The following is a 23,913-nucleotide window of genomic DNA, read 5'->3' on the forward strand; positions in this document are numbered from 1 at the left end:
GCTATCTTTGTTGGGAAATATTGTGTATTCAAGTAGGGTTACGGTTTTTTGGAAGTCATTGTGTGATAAATATATTGACAGCGACTTTCTGCACTACGTCGCTACGTCGAACTACATCCGAGTGATATATTGCCGCAGGTATTTTCCATTGGATAACATACATGGGCTTAATAATTGTATAAGAGTGATTCTTAACCTTTACGAACTTGTTTGGCCACTTACGCTAATTCGCAAGCCTTCGCTGAACCTAAAATTTTCACTGTGTCATAAAAACATCTAGCACAACACCACTATACGCTCCTAATACATCACAATAGCTTACTGGTGTACGAAATGACCTGCGCATCAACGTAATGTTAAAGGAACAAAACCATCAAAATAGAATTTCCTCATAAACCGAAAATGGATATTTCTTGCTGATCGGTGTGGCTTCTGCTGTACCCTTTCGAATACCAGTTAAGAAATGGGAGGCTTCACCTTGGAAAGCGTGACGTATTGTTTGCTCGAAGCGCAACAGCGTGATACTAATCGCTCCATTACAAATGAGCTCATAAATATTGGAGATACAATTGGCATTTCAGAAGGGAGGGTTAGCGATTGCGAACCTCAACCTCCCCTCGCTACACCACTGCACACGTCGTACCACCACAACAGTCGCAATTCGAATGCAGATCGGGTTCAATTGCTTGCAACCAGTGATGGCCAAAACAGGCGTGTTATTATCATTCATGAGTTGGGCGTGTGTCATGACCTCCTGAGAATCCTTAGTGTTCCATGGAACAAGGTTAAGGGCCACTGTGATAAAAATATCATTCTCGTCTTAGGTTTAATCTTGGGCCCATGTGTACTGCGCGTACTACTCTGCATAGCTAGCTGCCGATTTAATTCGATCACCAATCTATGGAATCCTACATTCGAGGTACAGACTTCAGCACGCTTCGGTGATCGTGATACAAGTCAGAGCCTTACCCATCTACCCGATTTAAATACGCACCCCATTATCGCGTGTTGCAATCCCCCACATATTCTCCACTGATGGCGATGTCGGGTCGGGCGATTTATATTAACTCCTATGATAATGTATATATCATATCGATTCAGCAAATAAACTCTACACAACTTGAGTGGGTCGGTGCACACCAATTATATCCCTACGTAATTTAGTGAGAAAGCATTTTGTATCCAAAACTGATGTTGCATTAATTCGGGGATAAACGAAATGAGATAGTATTTTCAAGGCAGATCGATATACGATGACACCCTATGGTAGAGACGTCCCCGACTTGTCTGCGATAAATAATTATTTTGAAACTGAATACATTTATCGCTGCAGGGTAGATATTTCCGCCAGATCCGTTTTATATCAGAATAGTTCGTATATAGCGACACCAGTGCGTCAGTACAGTTATTCATGAAGAGCAATACTGATGGGTAAAATACTTTTTCGAACGCTACTGTTTACGTCGGCGATTCTACAATCCCAAGGTAGGTTCGTGCTATGTGGCAATGTGTGGATTAGCAGAATCGACAAGCAGTCATAGCTTACATATATAATATGCTATTCATACACAGATTTACTTTTTTCAAAAATTAATGATCATGCATAAAGGCTTGCCTAGAATGCTTAGCTTCAAGATTATATGCGGGAGAAGCGCCAAAAATTATTATTATAATTATTACAAATCACTAGGTTTATTTTGTCAGAATTACATTTCTTCCATGTTGAGTGCAATTTGCAATGTTATAATTACTCAGAAATATCAGTTGAGCACCGTAATGACTGGCCTGTGGGCTTACGCCAATGCACATTATACATTAATGCACCCGCAATGTTGTCGCAATAGTTTCTGAAATGTAATTGTGATCACTCTACATTGATACATTAAGCATGTCATCCTGAGAAAAACGCAGTAGTTGTTGACGACGATGAAAACCAGGACGTGGTTACGACTCCGGTTGACGCAACACGTGTGAGGAGGTCTTTCCACACCGAAACCCTTTTGAGTCTCAAGGATTTCTTCGTATCGTGCATGCGTTCCTTTCGCCGATTCCGATCGATCGACATCCAGACCATAGTCAAATTTACCATCGACGACACGAACTGGTACGAGCGAAGCGACCTGAACTTTTGCACGTAAGAGGCGGAGCTGATGAGTGATTCAGAAACCGGTTTCAACGTGACATGTGGGTCTATTTCGCAGGTCGGACACCGTCAACTGCTGGCAGAACATATTGTACAGGTGTGTGAATTTTGCGAATGGTTGTGAGGACTGCTCCTGTCTTAAAGTGCTGAAGTATTGCGTCACAGTCACTTTGGGAAATTTTTAAACGCGAATTATTACAAAGTTATAGCGATTTTATTCTGTTGCTCGGGAATGATGGGAACTTGTGCTGTCCTTTTTCAGTGTCTCCTAAAATGTCACTGCACCCTGTCAGGTAAACATGACTCCATCAATATCGTTACACTATATTCGACAATGCAAAATGTAATGTGCGAATTTCGGAAACTGTGCAAGCATACGTAAGAAAAGCTATTGTTTGTTCCTGAGAAAGTCGAAGATAATTCGCTACCGACATTGATATTACGTTACGATATTAGATATAATAATTTCGTTCGATTTCGAACTGAATTATCAATATCCATTAAACAGCATCAGTCCCGCAATTCTGGCCTAATTATATCACAATTCCTCAGTCTGTATTTCCTCATATAGGTGGCATGGAGCTTACCAATTTGTTAGATGTTATACCTTGTTCGCAAATTTGTAGCTTGCATCTATACGCAGATACATGAATCGCAATTCAGAACTCTTCGTTCCGGCGCTGATATGCATGCGAAAGTACGGTGATGTCAGAGGACGCCCTTCGGGTAACAATTATCGCGTAAAACAAACGCCATTATGCAGCATGAATTCTGTACCCTCGCATAGATAAACTGCAACCCCTCGAATACTACAGCCCGCTGACAAGGTTTCGCCGACGCAGGCACTCATCGCCCAGCCTTCCAATCAACGCGGCCGCTGCCGCAAATCAACTTCGAAGAAGTGTACCTGGCTTCCAAGGAGACTTTGCCTCTCTCATTCAATTTTTTCAGCAGGATGCTAAATGCAGGTATGTTGTGGTAGTTGGAACGCGGAGAAATGCTGCCGAAGTAGTTATCAAGTCTTGGCTTTTAGTCGCAATCCATTGGTAATTCTTTGGATCTCTACATGATATCCTCATCAAATACAATTTGTACATAATCCTTCATGAGGTTTTTACGTTACTGTGGATCGTTATGCGGATCCACTTAGGCCATGATCTATAGACGATTTTGTTAAATATGCTCAGATGTACACCAATGGTCATCCGTGGGTTGCAACCAAGTCACAATGTCCCATGTCACAAGTCAATCTTACTTTCCTAGTTTTAACTCGAATCAATTCGAGTAATCTTCACCACGGATCCAAGTCCCGAATCCACGTTGGTGTGCAGAGGATCTAGTCCGGGTCATACATGTTGAGACTCGAGTCCGCGTCCAAGTCATTGTGTTCACCGTTCAGTTTCGAGCTCCTGTCCAAGCTATTATCCGCTACATTCCCATCATAAGTAGGCCTGCTATTTCTAATAAAACATTCTTCCAAGTAAATAAATCTTTCAAGAGAACGACTGCCAAACTTATTTATATGCCACATGATAACCGCCTGGGGCAATATTGCGTCTTCAATCATAGTCTAGTTGCCGAAAGCCGAGAGGGGCATAAAGAGCACAGGAACTGCAGCGTTTACAATGTTGTCGTTGTTGTTTCGATTGTGATGGCCGATATTTCTCAACATTATTCGCGAGCTGTCGGATTTTAGCACGGCCTACCTCAACACTGCAAACGGCGAGAAGGAGCCTTAGATATGCCTTCAACATTTAGATCCGAATTCTTAAGTTTAACTCGGTCGGACTAGAACTGGCAAAGAATCGGCGAGAAGGAGCCTGGGTTAGGGGTGGCCAACCTTCGGCCGTAGAATAGGGTTGCCATACGTCCGGAATTTCCCGGACATGTCCGGAATTTCGCTGTTCAAACTAGTGCCCGGGGGGAATTTCTAAAATATGCCAAATGTCCGGAATTTGACTTGGGCTCATAATTTTTTCGTAAATCAGCATGAAAACAATATTTTTTGGGAATATTTATGTTGATGCATGATAATTTTCTTCGCGCTGAGCGCGATTTACTAGCACGTTTATTGATTTTAATATGGAGACAACCGTCCTCGCAAAAATTGCAATGAAATATAAATAAAAACAACCATCATTTACTGGAATAAGCCTAATTGTAATCGCAATCATAGGAGAACGGTATATTCCTAGAGATCGTTAAGGCCGTTTAAATGCTTTATTCAAAGATAGTGGCGATGTGGGGTGTTTTTAAAGCTCCGTGGTGCGCATCGGCATAAGGCTGATGAACAATCTTATCGGCAGTACATGACTTAACGATGTGCAATTACGCTCCCTGTATTTTCGAACTCATCATCCTCCACCAGCTCTGCCGCTAACTCTGATCATGTGGGTTGAGAGTAATATCTATATAGCAATATATGGAGCAACCAATATTATTGACAGAATTCATTCATAATTTAACGACCAGATGCATATAGAAATCAGAGTCATATAACAAGCACCCCCTGCCCAGAATCTGCATCGATTACCCTATAGTGTCGGCTCAAATCCATTGTTTATTTGGGCGGGAATGGGCTGAAAACATGGGCTTTCGGTTCCGGTTACGCAACACACAGCCACATAATCCTGAACCGGATCGTGACCACCTCTGGTCTACGAGCAAAGCTTTGCTAGTGTGACGTCATAGCTAATTTTTGAAATCCACTAATGGGCGCTAAAGAGTGTCCGGAATTTGGGTTGCAGAAATATGGTAACCCTACCGTAGAAGGGAATTTGTGTGGCCGTGGTCTCGTAATTCAATTACTATGTGTTGGCGGCCGTCGACATACAAATTGAATTTACGAATTGACTCTCGAATTCAGGAGAGATTTTAATTAATCCTAAAATTTTCTTCGCCCTGCGCGCGATACAATATGACTTCATTTTTCGATTTGAATATAGTAACGACCTTTGCAACCTGAGACCCACAGTGATATGTGAACAGCAGAGGAAAATGATGCGACCCATACAGCAATATCAACTTGGAATCATGCTCCTCACGAATGAAATTTTCTGGTACGATTGGGCGATTCCAATGTCTTTCCACTATACCGACATTCCTACAGTCCTGATGGGATGTCAACAAATAACAGCATGCAACCAAGTGACTCATAAGAATTGGCCCACCCGATGGTCCAGCATCATTTATAACTTGCCCTAAATTTTCGAAAGTTCCCTGTCATCAACTTTACCGGTGAATCTGATCACATGGGCTGCGAAAGGATAAATGCTTGATAATAATATATGTAAAATATTAACGACGAAATTCATTCATGAATCTGAAAAAATGTTCGCGCTTAGCGCGTCCATAACGCAGCCCAGATATTATTTACATTACCACTAATGATTTCGGTGCGTATAGTAAGCCGGTATCAATCAATAGATTAATCCGGAGTTCGCCGGAAAAGGACATAGACAATTTAACATGGTTATTTGGCGTCCGCTTGGTTCATTGCGACTATACCCTGGAATGCGGCCGTAGGCTATATGAGTAATCGAAATCCGGCCGTGAATAGAAAAAGGTTGGCAACCCCGGGAATAGATCAACATATACAACAAAACAAAAAGAAAAACTTTTCAATGATAAAATAGCTCATTTCAACACAATCTCATATCTGCTTATAACTCCTTCAATTTCACGATTGAGTGAGCAGAAAAATCTTGTTTTTACCATGCGATAACTAGAAAAATACTTGTGTATTTCAATTGATATAAATTGATATTTCCTTAGGCAGCCTTCACTATGTTATAGCCAAATCTGAAATTTGTTAGAGGATAAGTCGGTTTTCGGTTGATTAGACATGAAAATACAACATAATATAGATTTAAAGTAGTCTCATAGTAGCACGTACCCGGAGTTATGCTAACAAAACTAAGATTTGTCGTGTTTTTTGGCATAAGAAAACCTAATACTATAATTATTTCCCGAGGAGAAATAACAATTATTTTTGTTACATAATGTTCTTGCATAATTCTGGGAATCGATAGTAATATCCCTATTTATATCGATATACCAATCAAGATGTGCAGCGTGACCGTTATCCTTGTGTACCACCATGGATCCATTCCCGAAGTCGCCAAACAATAATACTTCACTTCCATGTCTCTGCACATGGTGATATGTCGTAACGAAGTACAATCTTGAATTCTGTATGCCAAGAGAGTGTACGTATACAGAGTGGAAGTAGTAGATCAAATAATTTCTTAACGAATTTTTCACAGCCCAGAGATTTGCGATTGCAGCGGAATCACCCTCCAGCCTGGGGAGATTTGCGGGGATTATTGGTACACCACACTGGGTGCCATGATCCGAATGAGTTCCCCGCTCCGAGATCCGCTTGTCTACGCATTAAGTAAGACAGTATCCTGATTTTTCTGCAGTCGTTTCAGCAGCTCGAAACCTCTGCAATTGACATCATTCAGATGGTATAATACAAGCCGCGGCGAGGGAGCAGAGGGAGCGGGATGGACGCCAGAGACAACAGCGTCAGCAACAGCTGCTAATGCAGTCTGTTCTCTTCAACTGCATGAATGATGATCTTTTAGGCGGGACCGGATGAGTCGGTCAACTTTAGCATTTCTGTAAATCTACTCAGAATATTACCCGTTTATTACATACTTAGTTATAATAATTGCCACGTGAATGAGCCTCTTTTTCGAACTAACAAAATGTGCACGCAGAAATAAATTTAGTCAGTGAATGTCTGTCTACTTAAAAAACTTAATAAGTTAGTTAACTGCGACAGCAGTGTTATGAACATTTGAGAACATTTGGTTCGATTATAAAGTAGTTGGAGTCGGAGTTTTAACAAACTCCTGCTCCACGACTAATACGACTCCCGATCCACACAGCCCTGCATCTAACACTGCTGTTGTCATTAAATTGATTAGGTTAGTAATTTTGTTATCGACTCTCGAATATGTCGGGTGACATATTTGTCGCGCGTGCTCCACACCACAGACCCCATATCTTCGTCGCTGATAACGATGTCTGTTTGGGCGGTGTAGCGGCAATAATACCGATATATTAACTGATATTATAATTTATATGGTATCGATTCAGAAAATAAACTCTACTCACTTGAGCGGGTCTGTGCACGCCACTTATTTATACGTAATTTAGATAGAAAGCATTTAGTATCCAAAGCCGGTGTTGCATTAATTCGGTGACAAATGAAGTGAGGCAGTATGTTTTCAAGGCAGATCACTGTATGATAACACCTTGCATTGGCAGAGATATCCCAAACATTTGTTCGATTAATAATTATTTTGATACTGAATGTATTTATCGCTGCAGGGTAGAAAACTTTCGTGTGATCCGTGCTCTATCAGAATAGTTTATATATATCAACATCAGTAAGTCGCTGTAGCTATTCATGGAGAGGAACTCGATGGGTAAATTACTTTTTCTGACGCTTCTGCTTACGCAGGCGATTTTACAATCTCAAGGTGGGTTCGTGATACGTAGAAATTATGCATTAGCAGAATTAACAAGCAGTAATAGCTTATATGTTATATGCTATTGCTGTTACATAAGCTTACTTCTTCGAAATTATTGTTCCTATAAAGACTTGCATAGAAAGATCAGCTCAGAGATCAAATACGGTTGAAGCGTCAAAATATATTCTTTGGTGACATATTAAACCACCATATTAAAACGATTGACACGTTATCGCAATGATGCCACTACGGTAAAATTGGGAAACATTCAGGCATAAGGTATACCGTGATCACGTCACGGATTCCTCTTGGAACTATCGGTTAAACTGTACGTTCAGAGCATAATACAAATCAGGAACATATAGTTCCGCCATCACCTCAACATGGACATTTCACAATATTAAATATCAGTTTACATTGTCGGAGTTACACTTCCTATGTGGATTGCAATATACTGCAATCTAGTTACGCAGAAGTAGCTACTACAGTCATCGCATCGATTGAACTATATGAGCTTATGTCAATGCATTTTATACAGTTAAACACCCTCAGTGTTGCCGCAGGAATTACTAAAGTGTAATTATCATATCTCAAATTGACGCCTACATTGACAAATAATTTAGCATGCCATCCTGAGAAAACCGCGGTAGTTGACGACGGGGAGAACCAGGACATGGATCCGATCCCGGGTACCGCAACTCGTATGAAGCGGTCTTTCCACGCCGAAACCCTTCTGAGTCTCAAGGATTACTTCGTGTCCTGTATGCGTTCCTTGCGTCGTTTTCAACCTATCGACATCGAGACCATAGTCAGATTTACCATCGACGAGACAATCTGGTACGAGCGAAGCGACCTGAACTTTTGCACGTAAGGCTCGGGGCTATTGGGTGATTTGGAAACAGGTTTAGCAGTGACATGTTGGTCTATTTCGCAGGTATGATACCGTCAACTGCTGGCAAAACATATTATACAGGTTTGTGAAATTTGAGAAGGGTTGTGAGAATTTTTCCGGTCTTAAAACAAATGCGTATTGCGTGGGTCATCGCCACTTTGCGAAAGTAGAGAATGAAGATAATCATAAAATTCTAGCAATTTGAAACTGTAGCTCGGGAATGATGGGAAGCGGTTGTTTATATTTTTTCATGATCTCATAAAAGGGCACTGGTACGTCACGTAAATATGACATTGGCTTGAAGTTGACACAAGGCCATCCATATCGTTAAGGTATTTTCGGTTGACAGAATTTGATATGCAATGTTGTTCTTTCGAAAATAGTGCAAGCAAGCGTAAGAAAACCTATTGGTTGTTGCTGTTTGTGGTATTCGTGGTATTTTAAACTACAATGGTCATTTATAGCAGGACGATACTCTTTACTTTGATTCCGTAGCTGCCGATACTTAGCACGGCCCATTTCTAGGCTTTAAAGACACCAGCACTTGCGAGGATGAGAAACCGTAATGGGTATACCTGGTAAAATCGATAACAAATATAATTCGCTTTTGACATAGGCCTATATATTGCGTTAAGGTTAAGGTATCATATTGAGCAATATCGTCCGATTTCGAATTGAATTATGAATATCGATGAACAGCATTACTTCATCAATTCATGCCTAATCAAATCACAATTACTTTGACGGCATTTCTTCATATCGGTGACATGTATACGATTTTATGGAGCTTAGCTGTTAGTGGAGTTAGCTTTGCTCGCAAGTTATTGTAGCTTGTCTCTACGCAGATACATGAATCGGAACTCAGAACTCTTCGTTCCAGCGCTGATATGCATGCGAAAATATGGTGATTTCAGAGGGCGCCCTTCAGGTAACTATACTATCTCGTCTAAAGCAATGGTCATATGCAGCCTGTTCTCTGGTCCCTCGTACAGATAAGCTGCAACCTCTCAGATACTACGCACAGCGGAGGTTTCGTCGACGCAGGCAAACATCACCCAGCTTTTCAATCGACGCAGGCGCCGCCGTGAATCAACTTCGAAGAGCCTTACCCGGCTTCCAAGGAGACTTCGCATCTCTCATTCAATTTTTTCAGCAGGATGTTATATGCAGGTATGTAGATGGCAGTTGAAATGTGGAAGCATGTCGGCCGTTTTAGTAGAAATCCATACGTAATTATCTATAGATCTCCACATAATATCATGATACCCTTATAAAAGTTAGATTACTTTAGATCATTTTTCGGATTTGATTTGGCCCAGACCCGTTGACGATTTTGAAAAGCATGCTCAGCTGGACAACGAAATCCACTACGGTGCAAGTCCATCAGACCATGCTTGTAAAACATGCGGCCCGCACTGCATTTCTGAGTAAACCAATAATGATAGCCATTGTTCTTTTGGTATTTCGTCGACTATGGTCATTTACACCAGGCCGATATTCCTTATTATGCTTCCTGATCTGCCGACTTGTAGCACGGCGAGGAAGAACCAAGATAAACTCTCCCTCACTCAAGCAGGAATTATGGAGTCGACCTATATGTCAGACTTGCAAGCCATAGGTGTTGCAGGCTGTGGAGCGAACCACTACACCCTCTCGCCACAATGCTATAGTATGTAGTATCATAAATTCGATTTGTAATAGGAATTACTTCCACGTAAATAATCTCTCTCCATAGCAGCTGTCGACGAATGTACCATATTATAGCCACCTGCGGCAGTAGGGCGAAGTGCACAGGAAGCGCACAGTTTATAAGGTTGTTTGTTGTTGCTGTTCATGTTCAATGTTGTTCCAACTGCTTCGGTCATTTTACCCCAGACCGATATTACTCGTTATGTTGTTTTTAGAATTCATGTTGTTTCGACAACTATCGTCATCTCACACCAGGCCGATATTTTCTCATTGTGATATCTTTTCTGCCTATACCTATAGCACGGTTCACTTCTTCTCTAGACTTTTTCAAAGACACATCCTACGCATGGCAACCAGAAACCTAGATCAACCTCCAAAGGGTAGACAGGAATTCTGGAGTCGTCCTCGGTCTTCATTATGATTCCTGAACTACCGACCTTTATCGCGGTGGTTCACTTTCATTCTTGCCTTTTAGTAAGATACCGCTTTCGATAATCGGATAGCGAGGAGGAACCTAAATAAACCTCCAACACTCAGGCACGAAATCTGGTGTCGACCTCGGTCGGACTAAAGACTAAGGAGCCGTTGTTTTAGTGGTTCATAGGTGCATTCAATCGGCCAAACATTGTATTTTCACCAACCTATACTACATGCAAGAGGTAGGCAAACTGCGGCTCTTTAATGATTACACATGCGTTTCGCCAATTCGCTATAGGGAGGTTTAACTCGATTGTAAATTGATGCATTATATCACGTATTATCGATATGCATATTGTTTTCGTGTTGTTCCTTCCTTATAGTTTACGAAACACTTGTAAAATTTAGGGTAAGGTTGCACTACAGGGTCAGAAGTTTGTGATTTAACTCTCGAATCGAGTTCACATAAACGTTTCACCCGCAACAATGGTACATGGTCAATGGTCATCAATCAATGATAAATGATTGTTTTCAACAATGAACTTGATAATAAATCACGGTAGCGTAGCTTTATTTTCGGAAAATAGAGGTGTTACTACACTTGCTTTTATGCTTCTACAATCACATGTGTGTTCTGCAGACAAAAGAACTGAAAGTATAATTAGAACTCAAAGTATGATACTCGGAATTGAAAGTGAAATACAAATATCACTTCAAAAAAGCGTAAAATATATTTCATGTCTTTGTCCATAAAGCTTCAAAGGTGGTCTGCTAAAACAGGTGTAACGTTCAAGATAGCCGGATTTCCCGGATTAGCAGGACACGTCATGGCCTGATAGATTACAATATGATACGTAGTTGCTAGATTGCAAAACGTTAGTTGCAACCGTTATGGTGGGCCATATTTACTGTGTTGAAATATTTGATACGGGCGACAATGCGGTGTGAGCGGAACCAAGCAATCCGGTACCTAAACTATATTCACTGATACGTTCGTGAAAAGATATTTGTCACTCCATAACTGCTGTGCGCGAAACGCAACAAAATTTCTGGGCTTTACTCGACTTTTATGAATATTAAATGTTGGTACTTCGTGAAAACAGCCCCAAAATTGCTCAGGCTATCTTTCGTAGGGATGGTGTGAACGTGAGGTTCACGTTCGCGTTCTGTGTGTGAACCTCGGAAATTTGGAGGTTCACGTTCACAACAGAACCTTGGTAGGTTCTGCACTGTGAACCTTTTTCAGATATTACAATTTTCACTTCATTATTACATCTTTGGTTCGAATTTATAGCATTTCAACTGCGGACCACTCTATGCACGGCGCTGGCAGCTTAAAAATATCAACACTAAACGACCATGCACCTTGACAATCTCAAAAATTTTACTTGCTTTGTTACAAAAGTTTGCTCGAAATATCCAGCTTTCCGGCTGTGAATATTTAGTGACTCTCTGCTGTGGTATTGACCCGCAATCACACAACATCACGAGCGAAATACACTACATGTAGTCAGCGAATGATGCATATCCAGCCAATCAATGAGATTGACATCGTTTTCTGATGTAACAAATATAGCGGGTGTACTGTATCATTAAAACCAAATCCGTGCGATTGAGGTATTGGCTACAGCTGTATAACTTGTGGGGTAATATCAGTAGCAAGTATAGAAACCTTAATATACATTTTAATAATATATTCATATTAAAGCCCGAATCGCCGTAAACTAAATTTGATTGGCACGTTGGTGCACAGAGCCTTGATGATGTGTTCGGAGGAAAAATTAAACGCGGAGCTAGAATATATCCGCAAAATTCTAATCGATAACGGGTACCCCGAACACATCATCAAGAGTTCTGTTGACAGAAAACTCAGGAATTTCAATCCCAACAAGTCACAAAACACGAACACACGATCTGAGGAAAATGTATATATACATTTACCGTGGCTGGGCCCCATCTCTTCCCGGTTTGAAAAGCAATTGATTTCTGCTGTAAATCGTTGTTACGATAACGTAAAAACTAATGTTGTGTTTACCACCAAACAATTGCTTCCTGCAACGCGCAAAGATGTTCTACCTGCTTCTCAACAAAGCAATATAGTCTATGATTTCAAGTGCCACTGTGATTGTCGGTACGTGGGAAGAACAACTCAGCGCTTGCAGGAACGCATCAAACAACATGTTCCGAGCGTTATTAGATCACGCACACTAGACTCTCGCGAAGACGCAGCCGTAACTGATCTGCGATTACTAGAACGTAATCAGGCCATGGCTATGAATTCTGCCATCGGCAAGCATTTGGCTGAGAATGCAACTTGCGCTAAAAACTATTGCGATGAAAGATTTTCTATATTAGGTAGAGGCCGAACTAATTTCCATCTGTCTGCACTGGAATCGACTTATATTAAAATCCACCGACCGCGCTTGTGTCAGCAGAAGGAATTTTTAGTGAATCTGAAAATTGGCCACTAGCTGCGCTCGCGGTTTGCCTGTATTTCATGTTGTTTGTTTCTATGACGTCATAATTGGTTGTATGCAATGTAGCTAGATGCATGTTTTTGAAATTCTCCATTTGCTGACGATTGCCCTTGAAAAGTGTCAGCTCGAAAAGCTTCGGGTTTTAATATGAATATATTATTAAAATGTATATTAAAGTTCTGTACCCCAAAGAGTCTCTTCAAGTATAGAAACCTGTTTTACACTCTGCTCAATATCAACGTAGCAATAATCAGACGCCGAATGCATTGTCAGGTCTGGCCTAGACTTTTAAGACGTAAGTTTATATTCCCTTGCAAGTCCTCGTCGAAATTGTCGGCAAAGCGTCGGAAGATATTGATTTTATGGGATCATTATATCATTTGATTGCCTCAGTTGATACATTTAGCGACGTTTAAAACGCAAATATGTACTTCAGCATTGTGGCATTATGTGGCCCGAGTCATTGCTAGGTATCGTGCACAATAATATAGGCTATCACTTCATTAAAAGATAGGGCAGTAATTAGCAATATGACGTCACGTGACGTCATGAGGTTCACGCTCGCGTTCGCACAGAACCTTTCAAAAAGGTTCGCGTTCACGCGAACCTGAACCTTTCAGAGGTTCACACCATCCCTAATCTTTCGTATTGGGGGATTAAACTACTTCTACTTGACAAACTGAAAATAGCGCAAATTAAGGAAGCAGATCACAAAATGTTACGAAGTAGAAGTAGAAGTAGATAAAATCAGATCTACTTGAGTAAGTACCAGAAGTCGAGGAAAATTACTTGAGTACTTCCAAGAAGTAGAAGTACATCGTTACTGACCACCTCTGAAGAAAATAGAACTTTTATAAAAAAATAATGGGATGATCAGTTTGCATTCAGTGATAATGGAGGTATAAGCAGTTGTCCTTATCCATCACGGTCAAAGCTGGTAAGTTGAAACGTCAGAAACCAAGCACCATACCTTTGCCACGAGTTGCCTAACAAAGACAGATTCACGGAGCAGCATGATCCCAAAGCTGAAACGTTCCTTAAATGATCATCAGAACTTGAAGGAACTGCTCCGCACTACTTTTCCGTCATATCAGCCTGATTTCAAGTACCTTGCAGCGACCAGGTGGAGACGCACCGTATCAACATACAATATTAAACTTCATTCGATAGCCTACATTTCATTGTGACGGAATAAATTCGTATTTTTGTATTGTGTCTCTTTTAAAACTAAGATTTTAGATATGCGGCTCGCGCATGAAGCAGGTCTTTCCACCCTGCTATATACTCAAGGACGTAGAGATAGTGCAAATACCACATGTCTTCTTTTTAAACAGCCCTGGGATATGCGATTGCCGAGGAATCGTCCTCCAGCCTGGGGAGGTGTGCGGTGAGAATTGGTACACCAAACTTGGTGCCATGATCAGGACGAGTTCCCCGTTGCGACTTCCGCTCGTCTACACCTTGAGTAAGTCAATATTGCGAACAATCAAATTCACTTCAGAAGCTAGAAACCGTTGCCATTTACGCGTTTAGATGGTATCACGCAAGCCGCGGCGATGGAGCAACAGGCGCGTGATAGGCGCCAGAGGCAACAGCGTCAACAACAGCTTTTACTTCAGACTGTTCTGGTCAACAGCCTTGCGAATAGAAATACAACGCCTCTGCCCACGACGGTTCCGACAACCACGACAATTACAACAACAACCACGACAATTACAACAACAACCACGACCACCACCCCGGGTCCTTAATAGAGTTACGAATATTCGGAATCGATTCTGATGACGTCTGACGAAGAAATATCTGCATTTTGTCTGAATGTATTCCCAAAATTTATATCAATCGAATTGATATCTTTTCCGTCAGTGGTTCCCAACCTTTTCCCATCCACGCACCATTTCGAGGTTTTATGCAGTGCTCGCGTACCACCTACATGAGTTACGCACGCAGGCGGTCAAAAATGTTTCCGTCATTTATGGCGTCATAATCACGTATTTGACCAAAGCGAGGTGTAATAACAAATTCCATTAAAGTAGGCATTATCAGCCAGGGTTGGTGGGATGCATGGAATTGTTTTTTCACCACCAGTTACAAGAAGATACGTCGTGAAAAATAGATAAGAAATGTTATGTGATTAAAACTCTCATACTTGTGCGACTGTAGGCTATATACCCCGTTCAATCTTCAGAAAGCAGCCGGTCCAAGTTCATAGAAAGCAAACACCGAATATACACCGTAAGCAAACGGAAGGTAACTTTTATGCGTTAGAAATTTAGAAACATTTCCTGATCCGACACTCCTGCAAAAATGTTAATTCTGATGTTGTATAACCCTATTATCTGTCTGCCGGTACAACGATCTTGTAGATAAGATTCGAAAATGACATATTCTCTCTCGGGTAATTTATGCAATGAAATTTGTTGGATTTGATGAATGGTCCCTCAGTCACAACGATGAGAAATATGGATATTTCAATACAGGGTATTTTTCATCCAATTGATTACACGACTTCGGTGTAAAGCATCTCGACACCCTGACAGTATAGCAAAGCCTACTCTCAAAGACACCTATCACGACAACACTGATCTGGACCAGTGCGTTTCAACCGGGTGCATTGTACACTTCAAGGCTTACTATAATTTTCAAAGGAGATTCATTCTATAATGGGGTGGGATGTATCAGATATCGCCTGACTATAGCTTAGGGTTGACATACATCCAGAATATCACTGTTTAAACTGCGTCCGGGAGGAGATGCTGAAATGTGGCAAAATTTCCGGAATTTTGAAATCTTGATGGGAGCTGAAAGTTTTTTCATAAATCAACATAAACAATATCTTATTTTTGGGAAGATTTATGCTACTTGAAATTATTCTTCGCGCTACGCGTGATTTAGTGTGACATATAATAATATTAGGATGGGTGCCCCTGTCCACGCTAAAACCACAATAAGAAATGAATAAAATGCCTATCATTTACTGTAATAAGATTAATCGTAGTCGCAATTTTAAAAGAACGTATCTTCCTAGTGTCGGTAAGACCGCTTAGTCAAAGATAGTGGTTTTCATGCTTGGGGTCGTTTGCCCTTTTCTGGGGATCGCGAAGATGTTGCACTTAATCTGATCTAACAGACCATGAGTAAGTCTGGGTAGAGGTGTTGACCATTTTTTAGTAACCAGCTGACCAAATTTTCAGGTGGGCCACGGAACATTTTCAGTTTGGAAATGGAGTCGAGACCATAGAAGTTTGGATACCACCGGATGTGCGAACTGCTGGTGCGAACCGGTATTTCGGCCTAATAATAGTTTTATCCGTGTGACATGAACATGACTTAACGTTGCACAATTACGTTCCCTGCATTTTCAAAGTCATTATCTCCACCAGCTTTACCGCTAACTTTGATCACGTGGGCTGGGAGGGGATAAAAGTTATAACGATATGCTATATGTAAGAACCAATGTTAGACACAATTCATTCACAAAACTTAACAACCAGAGGGACATAGAAACCAGATGCATACTAAGCCCACCAGACGCTGCATCGATTACCCAATGGTGGGGCCAGACCAGTGTTTTGGGGCGGTAGTTGGTGTAAAAGTGTTGCTTCGGTCCTGGTTACAACACACAGCCACGTATGAACCGATCTAACAGTATATCAGTGATGTCAAACACACGGCCGGCGCGCAAGACAATTTCACCCGGCCCTTGAAGAAGTCTGTTGAAGATCATATGAGAATACCAACCCTATAGCAATGACCAGAGCTCAAATTAGTAATGGTCCAATAGTCTAGGTCAGGGGGGCCTGGCCAACCTGCGGCCGTAGAAGGGAATTTGTGCGGCCGTCGACAGGTAATTCAATGAGTACGTGTTAGCAGCCATCGGCATACATTATGAATTTACGAATTGACTCCCGAATTCTTGAGATTTTATTTAATATTGAAATTTTCGTAGCGCTGCGCTCGTTTCAATGTGACTTCATTTTTCGATTTTAATATAGTAGCGGCCTGTGGAATCTAAGCCCCACAGTACCAATACGAACAGCGGAGGAAATTGATGCGCCCTATATAAAAATACCAACTCGCAATTGTGTGCCCCTCACAATACCGACAATTCTGATGGGACGTCAAGAAATAACATCACGCAAAAAAGTGAAAAACAACAATTGGCCCACTAGAAAATTCATCATCATTTATATACCAGTCGTTACCAACGTGGGCGTTATCGTCCGCCAGTGGGTGGTTTTGACAATCAAGGGAGCGGAAACACCGAAGAAGCGACTGGGGTGAGATAATGTTAGAACGTCCTGTGAGATATATTTAATTACCGCGGGGAAAAATGCGCGTGAAGACGGCTTATAATGCATATGTCACGAAGTTTACTAAAACTAAAGGTCAACTCAACGGAAAGTAGACGCGGAAGCCGGTTTTCCGAGAACCTACTCGGAAAAATGTCTCTTTTAGACAATTCATCAGCGATCAGAGTTAAGCGAATACATTCCCCGTAAACATGACCTCTTTCTCGGATCCGTAACTATTGTGGGAGGCGGAAATTTATGTCGAGCTTGATTAACGGGCGATGAGTCGAAAAAGGTTGGTAACCACTGATTTGGGCCCTAGCCCCTAACTTGCCACAGATTGTCGAAAACACCCCTTCATCAACTCTATACCGGTGAATCTGATCACATGGGCTGAGAAAGGATAAATGTTCGACTGTAATATGTAAGCCTACTAATATTATTGACGAAATTCATTAGTGAATCTGTAAAAAATCTCGCGATTTGCGCGACGATGGCCAATCCCAGAACATGACCAATCGGGATTTTGGAGCGTAGGCCTATATAGTAAACGGACATAATTAAATAGATTATTCCGGAGTACATCGGAAATGGAGATGGACAGTTTAACATGGTTTTCTGGCGTCCAGCTAGTCCAGCATCATGACTACGCTCTGGAATGCGGCCGTATAGGCTATACACGAGTAGTTGAAATGCGGCCGTGGGTACCAAAAAGGTTGGCTCCCCGGGTCTATAGGTAGTTCACTACCTATGTTTAAAAAATTCACTCTTGTATACAATCGACAGGCAAAGCATTGTCAGTGTGACGTCATATACGTTCATCCCTCATTTTATAACCCGTTAGGGTGCGCTAAAGGGTGCCCGGAATTTGAGTCACGAAAATATGGTAACTCTACTATAGCTAACACCAAAAATAGGCAAGTTTATGCTTCTGACCAGGTTAACTGAGTGTGCAAGACATCACACAACATGTGTACGAAGCCTGTAAGCTATTACATTCTAATGCGATGTCATAATAATTTGAAATTCAATCACTGATAATGGTTCCTGCAGCAGTAGAGCACGGCGGGATCACCATTGTGTTTTGTTGGTAATCTCTATCTTTATTGATTCCCGAGGAATAACGGGATGGCCCTGCAGGCCTGCATACCAGTCGAGAAAACTAAAAGAAAAACACATAAGAAACTATCGATGGTAGCTGTTGAAATTCTGCTCCTAATTATTTGTGATAACTTGATTGTAATAAATCAGTATGTGTTTTTTTATTCCATATGGTATGTTTAGTAGCATTTAAGTCCTGGCGCGTCCACCGATGTTAATAAAATGTGTCGCCAGTGATAGAAGGTGGATGCCGAGCATTGATCTAGTTCAACCAGGCAGGTAAGCTGCTAAAGACCGGAATCGATCTCTATCCGGAGGGCAGACCGACATAACCACGTTGTATCTCCCTCCATCAAATTTAGGCCTACCTCTGATAAAAACAAAAAATGAGGCAAGGGTATCGCAACAGACGCCGAGTGCTAAATAGTCTTGCGTTGAATCTGTGCCAGTGTCTGCACGTGACACTATCGGTAAACAACACATTCTTGCATGTAACGTCAGGACAGTCATCGTATTCCATTATTGCCAGTTATCGCGCATTCTATTGTTCGCGTCGTACGAGGAGAAGCGCTAGTGGTCATTTTCAGCATGGGCCAATAGTTATCCTCATTTTATGTTTCGTGAAATGCCGAGTCAGAACACTGCATACTTTCGTTATAGGTATTTGTATAAGACACCGCTTACGTGGTTCGGGTGGCGTTGAGGATTCGGCAGATAAACCTCCAACATTTCGGTAGGGAGTCTGAAACCAGCACATCTCAGAGGTGAATTTATTACACTTAAGCAGCGTTTTAGACAATGTGAGCGATGGTACCAATGCTTAACCAATTTTTCTTGAGATTCTGTAAGAGAATCATGATTAAGCGTAGTTACCACATATCAAACAGATCTCTCCTCGGATTGCGCTTGGAACAATTGTTTTCACGCATAAATCGTTAAAATAGCGCGGTGAGCACACTCTTGGCACGTTGCGCATCTCCTGCGGCTATTCCTCGCATCGGTTTCTGGTTTCATGTAATGGACACTGTCCAACCACAGGCGGCGGTTGGTACATATTAAATCCCTTGCGGTATAGGATACATACTTACCAACGGAATCGAAAGTGAAACAGACAGTTTAATCTTAGATTACTCGGTACTGTTATCACACTCTATTTGTAAAATATATTATAAAAAAAATTAAATCATTCCATCGCGTATGCGTTGTGGGTATATAGAATGATGTTACGCAGAAGCTTTATTACAGCATACAATAGGTCGAACACTAGGTGGTTTTGCGGCGATTATCAATTTTAGCGATGCGATCACTCATACGTTGACACGCATATTATTATCGGTATCTCTGTTGCAGGTTCTGGGGTAACCGCCGTTACGTAATTGCAGGGATATAGAATGCCGTTGGGGTAGTGAAACGTATATCGGGTGATCCATCCGCAGTCGATAAAATAATGAAAATACAGAATGAGCTTATGCATGTGATATTATTCTGGACATTTTTGTATACGCTGATCTCTGGTAAGTTTACTATGTCGATGTCGGTAGCTACTGTACTAAACTCTACGTTTGCAGTTATTGCTAGCATTATCCATCTTACAAATGTAGGTGTAGGCCGTATGCACAATTGTCTGGTCGCAGTCGAACGTGACCTGCGCTATCGTGATTAATTATATAATTATCAAGTTCACTGTTGATTTTGCATCATGTTAGCGCAAGAAACGATATAATGGATTGTTTTATAATCAAATTAAATCACTCGGAAAATGGGGAAATGCATGTGCAATTGTGCATTATGAAATCATGCAAGAGCCACAATCAGAGACTGAATGAGCCACTTGAGGCTCAGGAGCCACATCCTTGTAATGACCAAACGAATTTATAAGGGGTTATGAGCCAGAAGTTGTATAGCAGTGCAACGACAGGGCATTATACTCTTTGACTACTATGTAACTTTCACACAAAAGTTTAGCATTGGCGTGTTCGTCTCTGTGAATCGTCCTGAAACCTCTGAGCTGCGTGCGATGCACTCTTTCACCTTCTCGGAATTTGTTGTCGACGTCATAGACCCGTTATCGTTGGTTATCGATGGTTATCAGTGGTTCCTAACCATGTCGCCAGCGACCCCACACATGGGGTCATTTTGGATTTCAAAAGGAGGCGGAAACACTTAAGGAGCTATATTGGGACGCAGGGGCGTTATGGGGGCACCGGAGAAAAAGGGCGTGACAGTACAGATGGTGTAGTAGTTGTCATAGGGATACAAAGTTCCATAGTTTTACATGCCCTTGAGACCTCATATCAAAATTCATTCATCCATTCATTCCTAACAAAATTCATCAAGTATCCAAAATTTTTGTTGCGCCTTGGGCGAAATTTAATGACGATGTATTTAGTGTTTCCGCGATTGTGATGAATACTATATTTCATCTAAAATGCGCTTTTTACGCTTCATACGCGCACTTTTAGATAGCAAAATCTCCCGTAACACAGTTCGATCACACTAGATTGGGGTTTTCCCGACAAAATGTTTTGAACTGAGCATTATCTGGAAGCGTGGTTCTATACCACTTTTCAGAGTGAGAGCCATTTGTATAGTAGACATGATTTGAAGCTTTCTGACCAGAAGGATTAACCAAATATCCTTGTTTTCGAGAGCTACGAAATACAACGTCACCGAATCGAGGTGTGTACATTGGGGTCAAACCAGATGGGTACGACCCCGTACCCAACAGTTGTTATAAGAAACTTGATTCGATCACGAAAATAGTGCATACAATTATTATATGGTTAATTAGTACAGTGGACATCGAGCGGGATTCAAAAAGAAGTATTGGCAATAGTCAAGTCCAAACCCGAAAATGGACCGGATGTGGACCTCTACCCCATCGTCTTTAATACAGTCCTTAAGATATGGGAGGGCGCCAAATCATGAAAATTTCCGAAAGGGGCGCTGGGAGAAAAAAGGTTAAGAACCACTGCTACATAGTAAACTACAACATTGCTGGTTATAATGCGGCAAATGGACAATGAACAAGTGAACATGTTCTATATTTGCTGTCTTGGGGGATTATTTATAATATATTTCTTGTTTTAGATCTGAACTTCCGATAGAGATGTGCCGGAAAATTTAGGCATAAATATGACACCGAGAAATTAAAATTTTATTTTAACTGACTTTACCGGGTACCCAATTCAGTATTCGTGTACTATACACTATACGTATTACATACAGGTACACAGGGAATCATATGATATTACTATCTGCCGGTTTTGAAATGTCCATTGATGTCGTCACACCATGAATACTGAAATATACAGGGACTGTAAGCGGGAGGAATGTTTTGGTTTTGAAATTTTTGCAATAAACGAACGGAAGATTACCTTTTTAAATGAATATTTAGTGTAATATTGTTCTAATTCAAAATCGGACCTTGTGGTAAAATGTGAGTCCTCGCGTGATACCGTCGTGACAGACGTTTTCGAATCCGACCTTATGATGTAACGCACATCAACCGTGTCCCGGCTGCCACTCCATAGAGGTAACGAGAACACCGACCACAACGACAAGTCTGAAAATCAAGACGTCCCAGAAAACGTCGAGTTTTCAAGACGCAAACGGCAGATTTCCTACTCACATATCGACATACAGCAATTTTTCGAGCAATATATCCGAAACTCGTGATGATCGAGAACGCTAGACATCGGGACCATCATCGCCTTTACGATAGACCACACAAGCTGGTACTCGCGAACCGCGGGGATTTTTTGCAGGTACGCACAGGTTAGAATGTTGAATTCAGCTGTTGGCGAGTCACATTTTAACATAGACGACCAAAGTACCCATCGTTGGTTCTCAAATACAAGTAGACGTATTGATTTCAAGAATGTGATAGTATTGCAGGCCTACAGCTTTGCCTAAAATGCGAAGTAAAGTGGAAGTATAGTCTAAAATCGTAACCAATTGAGTATTTCGGTGCGCAAATGCGCAGTACTGACACGGTCTCTGCGCACAGAAAATGTAAGTTGCGCGCAAAAAATCCGAAGTGATGACCTTTTTTTGATCGTTACGCACTGTTGTCGAAGGGCCTGCGCAGTGACGTGGTGAATGTGCGCAGATTCGCCAAAAATAGAGGGAACATTTTATCACGTATAGATATTTTCATTACTATATTATGTTTCATCAATATATTTTCATTTCATTATCATATATATATATATATGTATGTATGTTTGCGAGTAAAGGCATTTGCCACGTTTTGAGGACAGTATGATATCTTTGTTGGGGAATATTATGTATTCAATTAGGGTTACGGTTATTAGGAAGTCATTTGTGATAAATACATTGACAGCAACTTTCTGCACTACGTCGCTACGTCTAACTCTATCCCAATGATATATGACCGCACCTATTTTCCATTGGCTAACATTCATGCGCGTAATAATGGTATAAGAGTGCTTCTTAAGCTTTACGAACTTGTTGGGCCACGTACGCTAATTTACAAGCCTTCGCTGAACCTCAAATTTTCACTGTGCCATAAAAACATCTAGCGCAATGCAACTACGCTCCTAATACATTACAATAGATTGCTACTTCACAAGATGAACTGTGCATGAACATGAACATAGTGTTAAAAGAACAAAACCATTAAAATATAATTTCCTCATAAACCGAAAACACTATAATGGATATTTATTGCAAACCAGTGTAGCTTCTGCTCTTTCCTTTCTGATACCAGTTCAGAAATTCGAGGCCTCAACTTGGAAAGTGTCATCTTATTGGTTGGTCGAAACGCAACAGCGTGATACCAATTACTTAATTACCAATGAGCTCATAAATATTGGAGACAGAATTGGCATTTCAGAAGTTAGTGTTTTCGTTTGCGAGCCCCAACCTTCCCCGTCTACCCGATTTAAATGCGCAGCCCCATATCGCATGTTGCAATTCCCACACCACAGACCCCACATCTTCCTCACTGATAACGATGTCGCTTCAGACGATGTATATTAACTCGCATTATGACGTATATAGGCTACTATTGATTCAGAAAATAAACTATACGCACTTGAGTGGGTCAGAGCACGCCAATTATATTTATACGTAGTTTAGCGAGAAAGCATTTTGTATCCGAAACCGGTGTTGCATAATGTGTGCAAATTTCTCCGGGGATATGCGTCATATGGGATTGAAGTCGACCAAACTTTCCGGGCAGCGAAGGGCTAAATTTAAAAAAATCATGAAGAACAATAAACCTCAGATTACTCCAATTTGAAAGTCATTCCTTGACACAGGTTATATTTTGAAAATTTTCGAATACTTTTCATGAATAAATTTGAATTTTTATCACTGAGCAGACGAACGTATCGGGCCCGCTGGACACCTTGCACCACTTGGATATCGCTGAAAATTGGGGTGCTGCTGATCT

The 23,913-nt window shown here is 41.2% G+C and overlaps 1 protein-coding gene across 3 annotated transcripts; it reads left to right on the forward strand.

The window, feature by feature from the left end:
* The first annotated feature begins 1,271 nt into the window (after positions 1-1,271).
* Positions 1,272-14,969, forward strand: LOC145452471 (uncharacterized). Of its 3 annotated transcripts, none has more exons than XM_080330656.1 (7): positions 1,272-1,485; positions 8,250-8,493; positions 8,561-8,599; positions 9,364-9,446; positions 9,511-9,688; positions 14,436-14,566; positions 14,635-14,969. In XM_080330656.1, exons 1-7 carry the CDS (start codon positions 1,428-1,430, stop codon positions 14,850-14,852), a joined length of 951 nt encoding a protein of 316 aa, XP_080186782.1. In that variant the 5' UTR covers positions 1,272-1,427; the 3' UTR covers positions 14,853-14,969. The 3 variants fall into 3 exon arrangements, with proteins under 3 accessions (XP_080186782.1, XP_080186783.1, XP_080186781.1); XM_080330657.1 differs by lacking the exons at positions 8,250-8,493; positions 8,561-8,599; positions 9,364-9,446; ... (1 more) ...; positions 14,436-14,566; positions 14,635-14,969 and adding exons at positions 1,888-2,134; positions 2,202-2,240; positions 2,787-2,869; ... (1 more) ...; positions 6,409-6,539; positions 6,610-7,271 and having other exon boundaries at positions 1,339-1,485; XM_080330655.1 differs by lacking the exon at positions 1,272-1,485 and adding an exon at positions 7,351-7,635.
* The last annotated feature ends 8,944 nt before the right edge of the window (positions 14,970-23,913 follow it).

Source organism: Botryllus schlosseri, chromosome 12 (genome assembly GCF_051294905.1).
Source record: "Botryllus schlosseri isolate E-star chromosome 12, Bs_hap1, whole genome shotgun sequence".
In the NCBI taxonomy this organism is placed as follows: Eukaryota; Metazoa; Chordata; class Ascidiacea; order Stolidobranchia; family Styelidae; genus Botryllus; species Botryllus schlosseri.

Coding starts and splice junctions, on each gene's coding strand:
- LOC145452471 (XM_080330655.1), top strand. CDS start 7,563: ATGGAGAGGAACTCGATGGGTAAATTACTTTTTCTGACGCTTCTGCTT. Junction 7,636..8,249: donor GGCGATTTTACAATCTCAAG/GTGGGTTCGTGA, acceptor CAAATAATTTAG/CATGCCATCCTGAGAAAACC. Junction 8,494..8,560: donor AGCGACCTGAACTTTTGCAC/GTAAGGCTCGGG, acceptor TCTATTTCGCAG/GTATGATACCGTCAACTGCT.